Source organism: Eriocheir sinensis, chromosome 8 (genome assembly GCF_024679095.1).
Source record: "Eriocheir sinensis breed Jianghai 21 chromosome 8, ASM2467909v1, whole genome shotgun sequence".
In the NCBI taxonomy this organism is placed as follows: domain Eukaryota; kingdom Metazoa; phylum Arthropoda; class Malacostraca; order Decapoda; family Varunidae; genus Eriocheir; species Eriocheir sinensis.
Window position 1 is genome coordinate 23733267 of NC_066516.1, and position 15804 is coordinate 23749070.

The window sequence follows — 15804 nt, forward strand, 5'->3', positions numbered from 1 at the left end:
GAGATAATTAATAGGAAAACTGCAACTTTAGCTTACATAGAGGGATGAGGTCATGAGTAAATTGTCATAAAGAACAAAAGTAGAGATCAGGTAAATCCCCCTCAACCAAAAATAGCTACGCTAGTGGACAGAATAGTACTCAACTCTAGTGTGATATTTCTGAATAATCTCAGGAAATTATGGAATGTTCTATTTAGTAACTAGGTAGCATAATCCCCATCTGGTTTCAGGTGTGTTGAGAGAAAAGTTTTCATTAATTCTCACACTGTTCAATTAACTGGTACTCACTGGTGACAAATGTTACCATTAAGCAAACTTCATGAAGGTATTAACTATGCTAGTTATATGAAACAAGGTGTACATGGTGTGAGACTATGATTAATATCAAAATAAGTGTATTTTCTTAACTTCACCATGTTCTTTTTAAGATACTCAAGCAATTCAGTTCTATGTATCAGCTTTCTCAAATTTACAAATTTTAAAAATAATTTGATATAGTTGTTTATAAAAGAAAAAAGTAAATTTGATGCGTATTAGAGCATGTTGACACTGTCTTCTTAAACTATAGTCATATGGAAGACAAGTGAGTCGGAAACAAGGCTGGATATTCATGAAGTCTTATGAGAGCTACACCCTTTTATTCTAATATCCATTCATGCTTGAAAGAAAGTGGGTGCTGTCAAAATGTTTCACTTTGTCATGGAATGCTATCAAAATAAAAATTGGTAACCATTTCACCAGCTTTATCTTCTTCATGCAGTAAATCATCAGTTGACTTTTCATAAATTTATAATGTATTATAAAGTATAATTTTTACCTAGTTCTACTGTATTTTCCAGATGTACCTCTCAACACTACTCCTTAGCCAAGGATCACAGGAACCAAGATGAAGCAGTAAGTGATGTAAACTGTATAATCTTATAATTCAATGCAGAAACACCTGTACATATTATCAAAGTTATTTCATTTCAAGTACACAAAAAATAACCCCTAGGAATGTTGATGTTTGTGCTGTAGTTAATTACACTGTACATCTATCTAAACATTCAGCACAATGGTTGCCCCCTTCTCAACAAGACTTTATAGTACTATACACATTTTTCAGCTGTATCCTTGCCAGGCTGAACTGGAAACGTTTGGCTGAAACATTGAGCTTTAGGAAAACATGAATTCTAGATATATGCTATATAAGGTACCCTATATTCCATCTGGGCTAACACACAGCAACTATAACACAGAAATAATTATTCTTTGGAATGAGCACACTGCCATCCTGGCTATCTGGAATTTCATATTTTGTAAGTTATATAAATAAAAAGATCCTATAACTTATTTGTTAATATTGATAAAACATTTAAACATATTAACAACTCAGCTATATCCACACCACCAGCGACAGCCCGTACGAGAATGCATTTTGGAAGACGAGCAGCCTCTCTCCCCTCGAGGCTGCTCCCTTCCCTACGCAGAGGGCAGTAAAGGCCACAGGAATGTGCAGTCAGTCATACTTTCATACTTCTGTAAAAATAACCATTCAGTTCAAACATTTTCAAACATTACATTATTCTCACTTATTCCCTACAATATTTATAAAAACTTACTATAACTTCTTAATATGAATACTGACCCAACAACCTTGCACATATGCTAAGCAATATTTCCTAAAAGATATTTCAGGGTGTATCTATCACACACAAGAGTACGAGCTCCCACCAGTGTGTGTACCAGTAGCCAGCAGACAGTGTGCAGTTACGAAACTCTTATGTACAAGGCCCACTTCTACAGCATACAATGCACACAGAACAGTATGATAAACATTGAGGATCACGTAACAGTGGTGGTGTGTATAAAGGAAGGAATGCCTTTATCACAATGACAGACACTATTTACGACTGACAGAAGTATGCCAATCCTGCTTAAAGAAGTGTTCCAGCAAATTGACAAACTTCTGACACTAAAAATCTAAAAAAAAAAAAAAGCTAATTCAATAGAAGCTCTTAGCAGAATATAATGTCCTGATTAGTGTCAGGGTCCTTAATACGCTGACCAGGGCGTGCACTGGAACCCACACCAGATCCCTCCTGCATTTCCTTTGGGGTGGTGTCAACCTGTGTGACAGGTGTGGAAGGTTTACTGGGAAGCTTAGGATAAGTGTTAGTGCGGGTGGCACGAGCACCCTGGGCGGTGGTAGTGGCAGTGGAGGGGAATGCCCCAGGACTAGTGGCTGGAGACCCATTTTGTAGTGTAGCAGGTGATGAGCCTGTGCGTTGATGGGAATGGCCAATAGTTGGTTCTTGCAGAGAGGGTGGAGGGGATGCTAGTCGTTGATACCCTACTGTTATCCGAGAACCCTTGTTCTCTCCAGGTCCCTGACTGAGCTTCAGGGGCAGCATCTGCTGCACACCACCACTGGCCACTGACCCTGCGTGGGTTCGATGGTGATCCTGGCGGTCTTGGCTTGGAGAAGATGCTCCTCCTGCACTACTAGACGATGATGATCCTGAGCTGCTGCTACTTCCTAGCTTGGCAAGTTTCATGGGCAATTGTTGTTTGACTGATGCTATATGGGTTTTCTGCTGATTAGCAGCTGATATGAGATGTGTAGGCAGAGACTGGTTGGAATCTCGCTTGATTAGGCTTGAGAGAGAAGCTGAGGAATTGCGGTGTTTGTGATCTGTGCGAGGGCGCGTTGGAGCTGCAGTGCTGGTGGGTGAACTGTGTGGGGATCCCTGAGTTGGCCCACTATCACTCCCAACCCCACTCAAATTTCCTGAAAGAAAAAAAAAATATGTATAAGTTTCTGCTGGCTTAAGAACCAAGTAGATTTGCTTAAAGATGTTTTACCATGATAATAAACTTGGTATGATGAAAGAAACTTTGGTAATTTAATCATGCTTTCATTTGCACAAGATGAAATAAACCAATTGATGCTTTAAAATTTAACTGTTTGACATTCACCATATCTGCAGCATAATTAGTACTGCAGGTAATCTCTCTTTACCAAGATTTCAAACATCAAACCTTCTCTGTATTTTAAAAACTAAAAACATCTCTCTTAATTTCCATAATTTATCGAACAAGATGTGAGGTAGTTTTACTGGATGAAGATATTAGAAGGGGTGAGGGAGTTTTATTGAATCTAAGATCAGTTCTGTATTGTGAGTGTAGGAACTGAAAAAAATAGTGTAGTGAAGGCAAGGTAGGTTACAGGGCTAGTCAAGGACTAAAGAATTAGGAGTGGGTGCATTGATTTAATAAGGTAAGGATTGATGAATAGCTGAGTTTTGCCCATCTTTCCCTATGGCTTAAAAACACAGGCATGGAATGAGTCACAGTGAAGTATAATGCTGACTGTGAGGTAATATACAATAAAAGTTCATTATTCTGAATTCCACTGGTCTGAAAATCATGTCTTAATTTTGAAAGCAGTAAGTTTTAATTCAACAAAACCGTATCTTAACATTTTATGGTAGAAAATGATGAACCAAGAATATTACCAAGTAGTAATTTATCTACAAATGCTTTATAACTCAAAATTTCTGTGTTACTTTTATATTAGAATGGTAGCTACATTTATCCAGAAATAAAAAGAATGTATAAAAAGAGTAACTTTACACGGATGCTCAAGAGTTCAAGGAAAACTGATTTGGAATGACTGCTCTACCCTGCCTAGCCCAATACCACCTGAGGTGGAAGTAAAACTTGTAGTGTCTTGAAATGAGAGGGATGAAGCTGCCTGGAATCACTGTCCAATTAGCGATGCACTTACCAAAGCAGCCTAAGCTCGAATTACAAGCTACGAATGAACCGAGTATCATAACTGCACAATACATTCAACAGAGTTATTGATGCAACATTTTGCATGAGGCTGGTGGTATTATCACCAAAACAAAACAAGGATCAAACTGGAAAATAATTTCTTGCTTTCAAAATTGGACTACTGGGATTTTCAGACCAGTAAATCCAAATTATTACTATTACAATAACTAACTTCTACCTATGCTACTACTACTACTACTACTACAACTACTAAAATGTACATGAACAGTAATATTTTGAGTAATAGCCTTCTCACTGTAACTAGCACATTTTGAGAGGTATATTCAATGTGACATGTGATTTAAGCAATACTATATAAATATAAAAAATAGACCACGACTGTATATACTGAATATATTTACACTTTTCTTAACATGGCAATATTTTTTGAGCCGTGATATCTTTAATGTGTGTGTGATTACCAATGTCAACTCATACTTTGATTTATATTCAGTTAGATAAAACTAATATACATATACTACCAAATATTGTATATGCAATGGTAATACACAAAAATATGCCATCTTCCCAAGCATTATCTTAATACACACTGTAGGCTGCCAAAGAAAATCATTTGTCAGAAAGTAATTTACAAAGGGAAATGTTAAACTAGTGTGAGTATTGTATACATTAGAACTTTGAAAATATCTGATCTTTTTTATTATGAGGTGAAAGATAAGGCTTGGCAATAACTTCCAACCTCCCAATATATATATATATATATATATATATATATATATATATATATATATATATATATATATATATATATATATATATATATATATATATATATATATATATATATATATATATATATACACACACACACACACACACACACACACATTATACACGCATAAACACACAACAAATTACAGTGGAAGTTATAAAACAAACAGCCTGGGATGCATATCATCCTACACAAATTTTCTCCCAATTTTAGGAGATACGATTCATTCATATAAAAAATGCCAGCCATGTACCCAACTTTCCCGACGATCAGGATTGGAATCAACAGTTGCTGTAGCTGCATGCTGATGGGAAAGGTTTGGTGTGGCAAAGTAACACACTGAAGGATGTCTTTGTGCCATTCACATGCCTACAGTATTGTACATAAAATATGATTGTGGATGCATTTATATAAAATTAACATGCTGATTCAATTGGTTAAACCAAGCTAACATTTGGTGTGGTACATTTGCAGTAGCCATTTTGTAACAGACAGTTGCAGTAAAGTAGTACTCAATATAATACATTGATTGTAGTCATGCTGAAAGCAGTATGTGCAGCAGTCACATGCCTCTGAAATCTTACTGCCAAGTAACACCTAAACTGATGTTTTAATAACACAGCCAGCCTAGTTGAAAACTAGGATATATGCTAAGCATAAATACAAAACAGCTGATGGTTAGTGAATGGTTTGTGTATATATATATATATATATATATATATATATATATATATACATATATATATATATATATATATATATATATATATATATATATATATATATATATATATATATATATATACATATATATATATTATACTTTTTTTAATGTTTGTTTTCATCATCATTATGACACCATCCACTGCTTCAAACCATGGCTGTCTTCTCACTGGCTCACCAGCAGGGTGCTATTGGGTATGCTCTGAGGGTGCCATTCTCAGCTAAGACCTTATAGGTGCTCTTATAGCTAGTCAGAGGGGAAACATCATGGGAATAAATCCCCATTCATCTTAGCAACATTTCCCCACCATTTGGAAAGCTAAGTGACTTTACAGCTGGACTTACTCACAACTGAGCTCTGCTTAGTTCCAGCTGCCACTTTTTAACAAGTCTCCAACAGACTGCACAGCACCATACCATGGCTCCATCACTTGGATAGAGGAAGCTCCAGGATCCCCAGGCCTAGTGTCACAAAAAATTTATAAATGCTCTAATACATAAACTATAGTCCAGTCTAACAGCAGCAATATACCATCAACCCTAATATCTAATATTCAATAACATTACTGGCAAAGATACTATGATAACGGACAGACGGACAAAGACGAAAACATTATCCTCCTCCTTGCTGGTAGCAAGGCAGGCAATAATAATGAAGCAATGTATGTATACCTAGCCTAACTGTACTTTCTAACAATGCTAAGTTGTGTAGTAATATTGTAACCTTTGGTTAAACTTTTAATAGTCATGATAACAGGTCACTCATTTATTTATTCATTCTCTTGCCTTTGGTGGTTTCAGGAATGATACAAGTTCAATGTGAGCATCAGCAATGTTCACATTCATATTTTTAAAATTTATGACGCCAAAAATCCCATGACTGGTGATATCTGTGATTTAGTGCAATAACAAATTTCATATGGTGTACATTAGTACATAACTATAGAAGCAATGGTATTGAAAGAAATGGTGAGTTATGTGCCCTTTTCTCTGAATAGTGCCAGATTAATATGGCCTGGTTTTAACTTTGGTTATAGCCCAATTTGTACCTTTAACCCTTAAAGTGCAGGTGTCAACATTAGTTGACAGCTGGTGCCTGGGATCAAACCGTGTGTGTCGACAATAGTTGACAAGACATTTTTTTAATTAGTACGCTGTCAAATTTAATTTGTTTGTGCTGAAATAGAGTAAGCATGTCATTTTCTTTCAAACAATACCCAACCATGCTCCCTTGACTAATTATTGGTCAGTGTACGCCTTGTGCTAGCTTTGAGATGTCTGCTAGACATCCCACCTCTTCTCACCCTTCAAGTGAATTTCATCCACAAGATGGGGGCCCTTTAACTGCAACAACCATCAAGGGCATCAGGAAGGCCCGGAAGTTAAGTATTTTTGGGGAGTGTTTCACATAAACTGTATGAAAGTTATGCTTTTTATTACTAAATCAAGGAAGGGTAGTCCATTAGGGGTGATCCTATTCAATATTCTGTACTCGTTCTACCAATGATCATATAGTCTTCAAATTAAAGTTAAAGGACAGTTAAAGACATGTACTTCACAATGATACTTCATTCAGTCATGTGAGTTAAGTAGGAGTGAAGGTATGAAAGACTAAAGTGGGGTCTGCTTTTGCCTGAATATACCCACTCAGGGAGGACTGGCACGGCAAAACAAACCTGTGCTTTAAGGGTTAACCTGGTCTAGTATGCAGGCATAAATATTATAAGATATAATGAGTGTTAGCCTACTCTGAGGCACACGAGGCATAATAGCAGGTTATACTAGAATCCACAGGAGAAAAGAAAATCCCACAAGGCAACCCCCTTCTGAAATGTTCCTCCCAAAATTTCCTGTATTCTTGTTGTCAACTGTTAAATGAAAAACAGTGATAGTTAAATTTAAGTCAGCAGGCTTCATTGAAAAACAGTATAATAAATTGGACCTAGCTTTTTTAGACAAAACAAAACAACAACAAAATACAATAATAAAAGTATTAACAGTCTGGTGATGAAAGATGAAATTGTAGGGGTTGGAAGACCACTTTTTTTCTGTATATCAAGTAGTACACAGCACCTGACTCGTTAAGTAATGATGCAGACATCTCTCAGTATCATGCTAGTACTGTTAAATGCATCTAAGAAATGTAGACATAACCTTACACAATTCCTTTTCATAATTAAAATGACTGAAATTATGATGAATACATATATTGGTGCTACACAGAAGTCGAGACAACAAATTTTGGCAAAAATTTGAAGTCCATCTCAACAAAAACATTGTATTTACTGATACTACTTTTCTAAATGCAAACATACAAGTAATTTCAGTAGTAGCAGTATTCTGGTGAGATGGACTTTTCTTTCCAGCTGAAATCTGTCACCTGAGCTTCCGTGTGGGCACACCTAAATATATGTTACCATTTCATGTTTAGTAATTATATACGTATATAAAAAATATATATGAAAGGTTATGTCTACATTTTCTTGATGTATTTTACAACTTCATGCTTGTCTCATCACCTGACTGCTAATATACTTATATTAAATTTGTTTCTGTTTAAAAAAGCTAAATACAATTAATTATACATTGTTTTTCATTGAAGTCTGCTGACTTTAACATCACTGCCTACGCTTTCCCAACATGCATAGTGCACCTTATACTCTTCTGTGTGGTGCTTTATTTACAAGCACTGCCACCCTCAGCAGTTGTTGTTCAGTCCAGCACACATACACATTCATTTCCACTATGTCCAAGAGGCCAACACCTCAATCTACGCCCAAAGTAAGAAGTTTACCTGGTAAACATATATTTAGATGACTGCTCTACTTCATCTTCCTTGTGGTGTTTTAATCTTCTATGCAAGAAATTATCAGAATCACTGGTACACTTTAGAGCAGCCTTGCTTTGTCTGTATCACCTCCATTCAACAATATGAACACTTCCAAAAGGGGAGTATCAAGACACCTAGCAAAATGACAGTCTCCTTTTGCTACTTTTAATGTCTTCTGCAGTGTATTCAGTATCTCTTTAATTTTGCCCTTGAACTGATGCCTTCACTTAAAAAAAAAAGTTCCACCAGTCCCAAATCAATAAATCCCATTGAAATAACATCTCCATTAAGTATGAATTTCTTTGATAACTATCTCACATTAAATAGAGGCTCTTCTGTTGCAAACTGGAATGTTGTTTTGTTACTAAATATGAACATTTGAAGGCTTTCTTTAATACTGCTTCAGCAAGTCTTGCAAATAACAATGACATGTAAATAAGAGTACGCTGCATACACATTTCAGAGCTGTTCCTTCACTTATACTCATCATAATTTGTTTATTTTTGCTTAACCAAATTTCAACAGATATTCCTAATTTACCTGCCGAGTCTAATGATGTTAATCATAACTATCTATTTAGTAAAGGAGGTGAGCTAAGGCAAATAATATAGAGATACCTGGCACAAGCGCATGTGAGACAGACAGACAATCTCCATGAGAGCAAGAAGAATCCAACCAATCAGGAGTGGTCTGACAAATGCCATATAGGTAGCAAGGGGACACTTTGTTTGAACAGAGGAATTTTGTTGACTTCCATGAGGTGCCATAACTTAATAAGATTACATCTCAGTCAATCAGTCTATTTCTATCTATATGCACAGTCAACTTGGCTTTGTCATGAAAAACTCTAAGCCTGATGGTCTGCAGGAGGGAGACTTGCAAAGAGCATTTTCCTTGACCTACAGAATCTAACTTAAACAGTAAAAACATTTGAGAGGGCAAGAAAAGTTTGCAACAACAATTATCAAAAGTAACTAGAAATATCTACCCTTCATGTAATACAACCTTACTTACTTCTACTGTAGCTCTTATTATATTAAACAACAATAATTATATAATACATTTATATCTTATTTCGAACAGTGCATTTGCAAAATTAACATTAATTTTTTCATATGCCACAATTATGAATAAAAGATGAAAAAAATATTGGAAAAAAACAATCTATCAATGGACAGCAACTTTGAAGCATGGAGAAATACTTGCCAATTCATTCTTCCATTTTCTATATTCTGTAAATAAATTATCCTGCAAATTACCTTTCAAAAAACATTTGCATAAATTTAGGCAACTAAAGCAAATGAAGCACTTGTGCCACTGGGAAATTACATGAATCTTCCAGTATGGTGGAGGAAAATATAAACTGGTATATGAATAATACAAGTTGACACTTTGAAGAGGATTGTGGATGAATTTGTTAATGTGTGTTAGAGGAGAAAGTAAATGATGGAAAGAGTATGGTAATGGTATGCATTTGAGAGGGCAAGAGATCAGACTAGATTTTTCAAAGCCATACAGGGTTAGGGCAGTTTAAGATCTGGTTGAGGAAATAAGAGGATGGAGGAAGTAATTGAATTTAGCCCGGTAGCAGCGATGGGCCAAATTCGTGGCTTTACTGTGTAATAGCGACAGGCTAAATTTGTGCCACGATACGAACCCCCCAAAATAGATGATGCATAAACTGATCACAAATGCTATGATATATATTATGAAATGGTTTGTGTGAGTGATGATTTTTTCTCATTTAGAGGGACCATTAAGAAACATGATCCCTGCTGCTACCAGGTTAAGTACATAGAAAAAGTTCTATGTAAAGATTGGAGCATAGGTAAAGAAGGTTATAAGGAAGAAAGTTTCTTCCCACTTCAGTCATATGCAGTCATAGTCGTATTTGTCTGAGCTATGGATGTAGAATGTAGCACAGTAATCACGAATAAGTGCAGTGAAAATGAGGTACATAAAAAGTATAAGTGGTGTCAAAATGGAGTGCAGAGAAATGAAAATATGAATAAGAGTTTTGGTATGGGTGCAGCAGTGTAAGGAGTGGATTGTGGAGTGGTTAAATATATGAAGTGTGGTGCTATGAAATGGCTTGGACATGTGATAAGCATAAATGAGGATGACTGAGTATGAGGGCAGGATTAAGGGAAAGGGTATCTGGGGAATGTAAAGTGAAATTAATAAAGTGGACAAATTTTAAAGAAGAGTTGGCAGGTGAGAGATTTAATATGCTGTGACAAGTGGTGGGAGAGGGAAAGTGCTAGACACTTCTGTCATGGCCACTTTGAGGGAAGTTCTGTGAGGGGATAGGGTGTCCTATATAGATAGATAGATCACTGGATTCTGACGCTGAAAATTCCTATTAAAAATGTTTTGAGATACCAGAATGAATGATGTATATTTCTTTACTTCCTTTATTTCATGAAAGCTAAGTATAAAGATATAGAAATGGCAGGCTGACAATACTTCCCTAAAAAAAAAAAAAAAAAAAAAAAATAATAATAATAATAATAATAATAATAATAATAATAATAATAATAATAATAATAATAATAATAATAATAATAATAATAATAATAATAATAATAATAATAATAATAATAATAATAATAATAATAATAATAATAATAATTATTATTTCCAAAGAGAAAATAATAAATAAAGAGGAAATCTTTGTTAATCCTGTCTTAGGTGTCATGTGTGCAAAAAGGCACCCCAAAATTGCTATTGCATAAAAGATTTATTGGTGTAGATATATATTAGGTAAGAAGTGTCTTAGACAGTGACAGAGTGGTCCCCTCTACTGCTTGTATATGTTCATTTTTCCAGGGTTACTACTTCTAAAGTAATATCTGAAAGTTTAAAGTGTTGAGAGAGGGAAAGGTACTTATTTTAATGAACAAAGTAATGCAAAAATTACCTCCTTGTTGTTCATCATGGACCAATTGTGAAGGAGGAGTAGTAGTAAACACAGTAAGGGTGGGGCTGAGGATAATGCCTTGGGCCTTCAAGGCTTCCAATTTTCTATAAAGTGTTTCTCGTTGTTGCTGGATATCTTGTTCCTCGCTACGCAGTTGTTCCTGAAAAGATATGCAAAAATGACCAATAGATCAAATATTTGTTTTCATGAAACACCTGTCACAAGTTTTCCTTTTCTTGTGTTTTTAATATTTTTCATTTTTTTTTACCAGACAATTAGATGGCCTACATTTTTCTTCAAGCATTAAAGAAGCTGATCATATTGAAGTATAAGAAGACGTTGGACAAGTGCAGGTAGTATCCTGTAAAATACAATTCACCTGGCAGGTTGAAACAAACTGGGATTATTTTAATATAAAAAACTTGATATATTCAGAAGTAATAATAAATTGGAATAAACTTTCACATTTCACTAGCACTTACTTGCTTCTTCTGAATTTCAATCTTCTTCTCAACAATCCATTTTTCTTGGGCATCTTTTTCTTTGGTCCACTGTGCTCGCTCTAAACTAATTTGTTCTTGAATATTTCGAAGTTCTTCAAGTTTTTGAGAATGTCGAAAACGACTATCAACTGAAGCACCTCCAAGGACTACCTTAGACCTTAATCTGAAAGTGACAGATGCAGAAATTGTGAAACTGAAAGAAAACACTGACTGTATGGACTTATGCTCCGCCAATGAATAGCATATTTCTAAGATGTGTCTGTGCACTAAAATTGACTGCAGTACAAATTGTGCAAAGAAATGCAAATGATGTTCTTATTGATTTGTGTTAAAATCCATTGTAACATCCATAAAATGTTCTAATGAGGAATGAAACTTGACCCTTTTCAATTAAACCCCTGCTGCAGTCTTATATGCAACAATGCTGGTATCAAGCAATTTATATTTCAGAAATTAATTTGCATCCAAGGGCTTGAAGAAAGATTAAACCATACAAATAAAACCAAGAAAATCAGAGTTGCACTTACATATCATATTGAGTTAAGTGATGCTGACTCAGTACCAGAGAAGTATGGAGCCAGTGTATAAGCTTAGCTGCCACATCCTGTTGTGGCTGAGCTACAGCCTCCCCTGATAGTGAAGAACTAATACTTAAATTGTCCTGAGAACTGCGAACAGCCAACGTACTACCAGAGGGTCGCCGGTTCTTGAGACTCTCAATAATATCACTGTCTGTAGTTCCAGTTGAAGTTAGTGACATACGGCTATCTTTTTTCTTTTTGCCACCAGATTCTGAAATTTTTTTGTTTTATCTATTTTTGTCTTATTCATGAATTACATGTACACATAAGATCACATAACAAGCTTATAACATACAAAAGGAATGTAGCAAGTCAAGGAATAACGAAGTTTCTTCTTTTGAAAATAACTGTATTCATTTCCAATCATAATAATAATAATAAAAAAGAAATCAACTAACCACTATGAAATATTGATAAAAACTTACGTTTTCCAGCATGACCTGCAGCATCTTTACTGGAATTATCAAAGCCTCCAAAGGTTTCAGCTCGTTTTGGTAGGCTTGGTGATACGTAGGCCTCGCTCTGGTGTTCTCCAACTGAACTAACTGAGCGAGCAAGGTTGGTACCCCATCCACAAGCACCACTAACCAACTTCAAAGCTTCCTGTAAAGATAAGTTTCTGTTTAAAACATTTGTTCAGCACAGTTTTTCTTCAATAATTTGTAAGTAAACCCTCTCTTTTACAGACCTCGATATAATGAATTTTGCCTTCAACAAACCTTTTTGCCTTTGTGGTATGTGCAAGGATTTACCGAACAAGTTTGGTAATTGCGGGGTTATATTTGATGGTGGGGTGGCCGAGCATGTACACACACGTTGGTCAGCGTAACATAATGTCCAATGTGAAATTATTGTTTTGATTTCTCTGTATGGGTGTAGTATATGTGACGACTGCACGTACGTAAGTATACAGACTTTCAGCTGATATAATGAATAAGCTTGTTTCTGTGAACCCTTAAACATGTCCAGCTGTCGTTCGTCATCTTGTCTCATCTTCAACACATCTGGGGATATACATATTCCAACTCCCTCTTTCACTCTCAACCCCACTCCTTTCACATTAGTTGAGTGCATAAATACTGCATCATATAAATGTGAATGAACCTATTGCATTGCTCAAATAAACTTACTGACACTCACAAACACTATATGTGATAATGAAACATTTTATTACATAATATGTGCATAAGAACATCAAATAGTGTAAATAACATAGAATGGTACACAACACCGGGTGCCATGGCAGCATTGCTTCCCATAATAGGCCCCCTTACTCTAGGTTAATGGTCCATCCACACAGACACTTTACAGTGGCTGCCGTGGTATATGACTCTTGCCTGGCCCATGCACTTTTAGCCCAGGATTCAGTGGGTTAAATGGAGGTTAGATGTATATATGGATGGGAAGGAACTTTGATGAATAACCCATCTTCAGGAGCAGCCGTGTGTAGTCCATCTGGCCTAACTAAAGTTAAATTGGTACTTATTACTCATTAGATGCAAGATATTTCTTGAGGGACAATTACAGCAAGGACACTGGGAAGAAATCATTGACAGTGGTGTGGCTACTGAGCTGGCAGAAGATGGAAGTTGAGAATAAAGAGTTATTTAAACATCTTAAATCATCAACACAAAATTATAACCCTAAAAGAATGTTACCAAATACCCATTTTGAACAATTAACTGGTACTTACAGTAATTGATGTAAGTTGTAGATCTCTTGCAGTGTTGTAATCTATGTTATTTTCATCCAGCAATGAGCGATACTGGGGAGTTGGATGTATTTCATCATGCCCAAGCAGCTCCAAAAGCTCAAGTGCTATGCTCATCCTTTCTTCACATAGTCTTGCCAACTCTCTGTCCTTGTGTTGTAGAAAGCCTGAAAATATACACACAAGCTTATTAATTCTGATGAATATTGCAAACCTCACTCAACATGAATTAGGTTCCAGAGGCCATTGTGCATGATGAAAAATGAGGTTAGGTTGCAAGATTCCTTAACAGTATACATGGGCCATGATATGAAAAGGAAGAGTGGATCCCTGTTAGTACCTGTAAGATCTTTGATCTTCTCTGTGTGTGCTTCTTGCAGCTTAGGGCATTCACCTGCATGGTCACCAAGCTCATCCTCATCTGGTCGGCTTTCAATTGCTTCTCTGTGGAACAGATAGAAAATTGTGGGAATATTTTAATCAAACCTTAGTCTGAAGAGTGTAGTGCCTCTCTTGAATACCTACTGAAAAAATCTAATACCAATATATACCATATTTATTTTTACAAATGCAAAAGAACACTTTAATCTTATGAAGTAATTAATAATTATTATAATATTACCTTATAGATTCAATCCATATTTTCTTGTCCTTTGGATGTGAACATTCAAACTCAAACATTTCTGCTGAATTTTTTGAGTAAATGAGGTAGATAACTCTTGACCCTTCACCAGCTTTTTCTCGTACAATGAGTTTTCCCAAAGGTATTACACCAGCTTGCTGAAAAGGAAAATTTGTACTTAAAACACACACACACACACACACACACACACACACACACACACACACACAAATATTTGTTTTTCAATGTCCCTCCTCACTGTACCATCCCAGTACCCACTGCCATTACTGCAGCGCCTGTACAAGTTCGTGGTACCCCGGGTGCCCCCTTGGTGTTTCCGTTTCTCAATTTTCTAAGTCTCGTTCTTTTTTAATTAGCTACTTCTTTCTTTGGTTTAGAATTTGAATATTGTATAGGAGGCTTGTGTGTGCCACCACACAGTTATTTCTTATATTTTTCAACAAAATCTCAGCTTAGTGTGTAGTGCTGCATCTACTCATGTCTGAAAACCTGTTACTATGATCAAAATTGCATAATTAAATTTATGGTAAAAAAAATATGCATAATTACCACCAACTGGGCCATCAACACTTTCCCTCCTCCTTCCTCTCAGACACACAATGCCTCCGGTGACTGCTCAGTGAAACGTGAAACGGGACCAATGAAATGCATGCCTTTTGTCACGTGACTAGTGGCGGCCAATTGCATCAGATCCCCTTAGATCCCCACAGCAGGGTTGCCAGGTTTGCACGAGCCTCCAATATTTTTACCACATTTTCTTATAACTTAACTTAAATGTAAATAGAAATCTTCTGTAGTAATCACTCCAAAGATTTGAATACTGAAAAAAATAATCTACTACAATATTTTTTCAGAGTAATCTAAGTATTTCATTACAAATAATTGATTATGCTCACCATTAACACACACACACACACACACACACTTACCTTTGTGTCTGGAGAGAAGAAATAATATTTCGCATTGTTTTCTAGTAGAAAGAAAACCAAGTCTGAGAGAACCACAACTTGTACTTGAATGGGTTTTCCTTTCTGTTGGCTCAACATTGCTGAGCCCTCAAACCTGGTGAAGAGATAAATATGCCCTTAATTAATGGCCATATTTACACAGGTCTCAAATTTCAAGGCTAGGTTGTGTTATTGTGAAAAACGTTGCATCACCACCAAAATGTTTGACGTCTTTACAGAAACTGCCAAGTAAAGATTAAAGCAGTATACAAATATATTATTCAGCTTAGTATTTCTTCAACTGCGGTCTCACCTAAAGCTATATTGTCAGCTCTTCGGGCATCTTTATTTCAATATAAATAATAATACACCTAAAAAGTACATATCCAACCAT

General features: G+C 35.8%; 1 protein-coding gene across 11 annotated transcripts in view; it reads right to left on the bottom strand.

Moving 5' to 3' along the window:
* Positions 1 to 728: 728 nt before the first annotated feature.
* The window catches only part of LOC126995731 (A-kinase anchor protein 13-like), a 198806-nt gene continuing 183730 nt past the window's right edge, over positions 729 to 15804 (bottom strand). For 9 of the 11 annotated variants that reach the window (XM_050855573.1, XM_050855579.1, XM_050855578.1 and 6 more), the window contains 9 exons: positions 15393 to 15525; positions 14443 to 14600; positions 14161 to 14264; positions 13803 to 13987; positions 12535 to 12712; positions 12056 to 12320; positions 11508 to 11691; positions 11026 to 11185; positions 729 to 2770 (listed from right to left, as the gene is read on the bottom strand). In XM_050855573.1, the coding sequence (XP_050711530.1) occupies positions 1998 to 2770; positions 11026 to 11185; positions 11508 to 11691; positions 12056 to 12320; positions 12535 to 12712; positions 13803 to 13987; positions 14161 to 14264; positions 14443 to 14600; positions 15393 to 15525 (2140 nt within the window). In that variant the 3' untranslated portion in view covers positions 729 to 1997. Of the gene's footprint in view, positions 2771 to 5620; positions 5738 to 11025; positions 11186 to 11507; positions 11692 to 12055; positions 12321 to 12534; positions 12713 to 13802; positions 13988 to 14160; positions 14265 to 14442; positions 14601 to 15392; positions 15526 to 15804 lie in introns of all 11 variants that reach the window. The other 2 variants (XM_050855582.1, XM_050855581.1) reach the window with 2 other exon arrangements.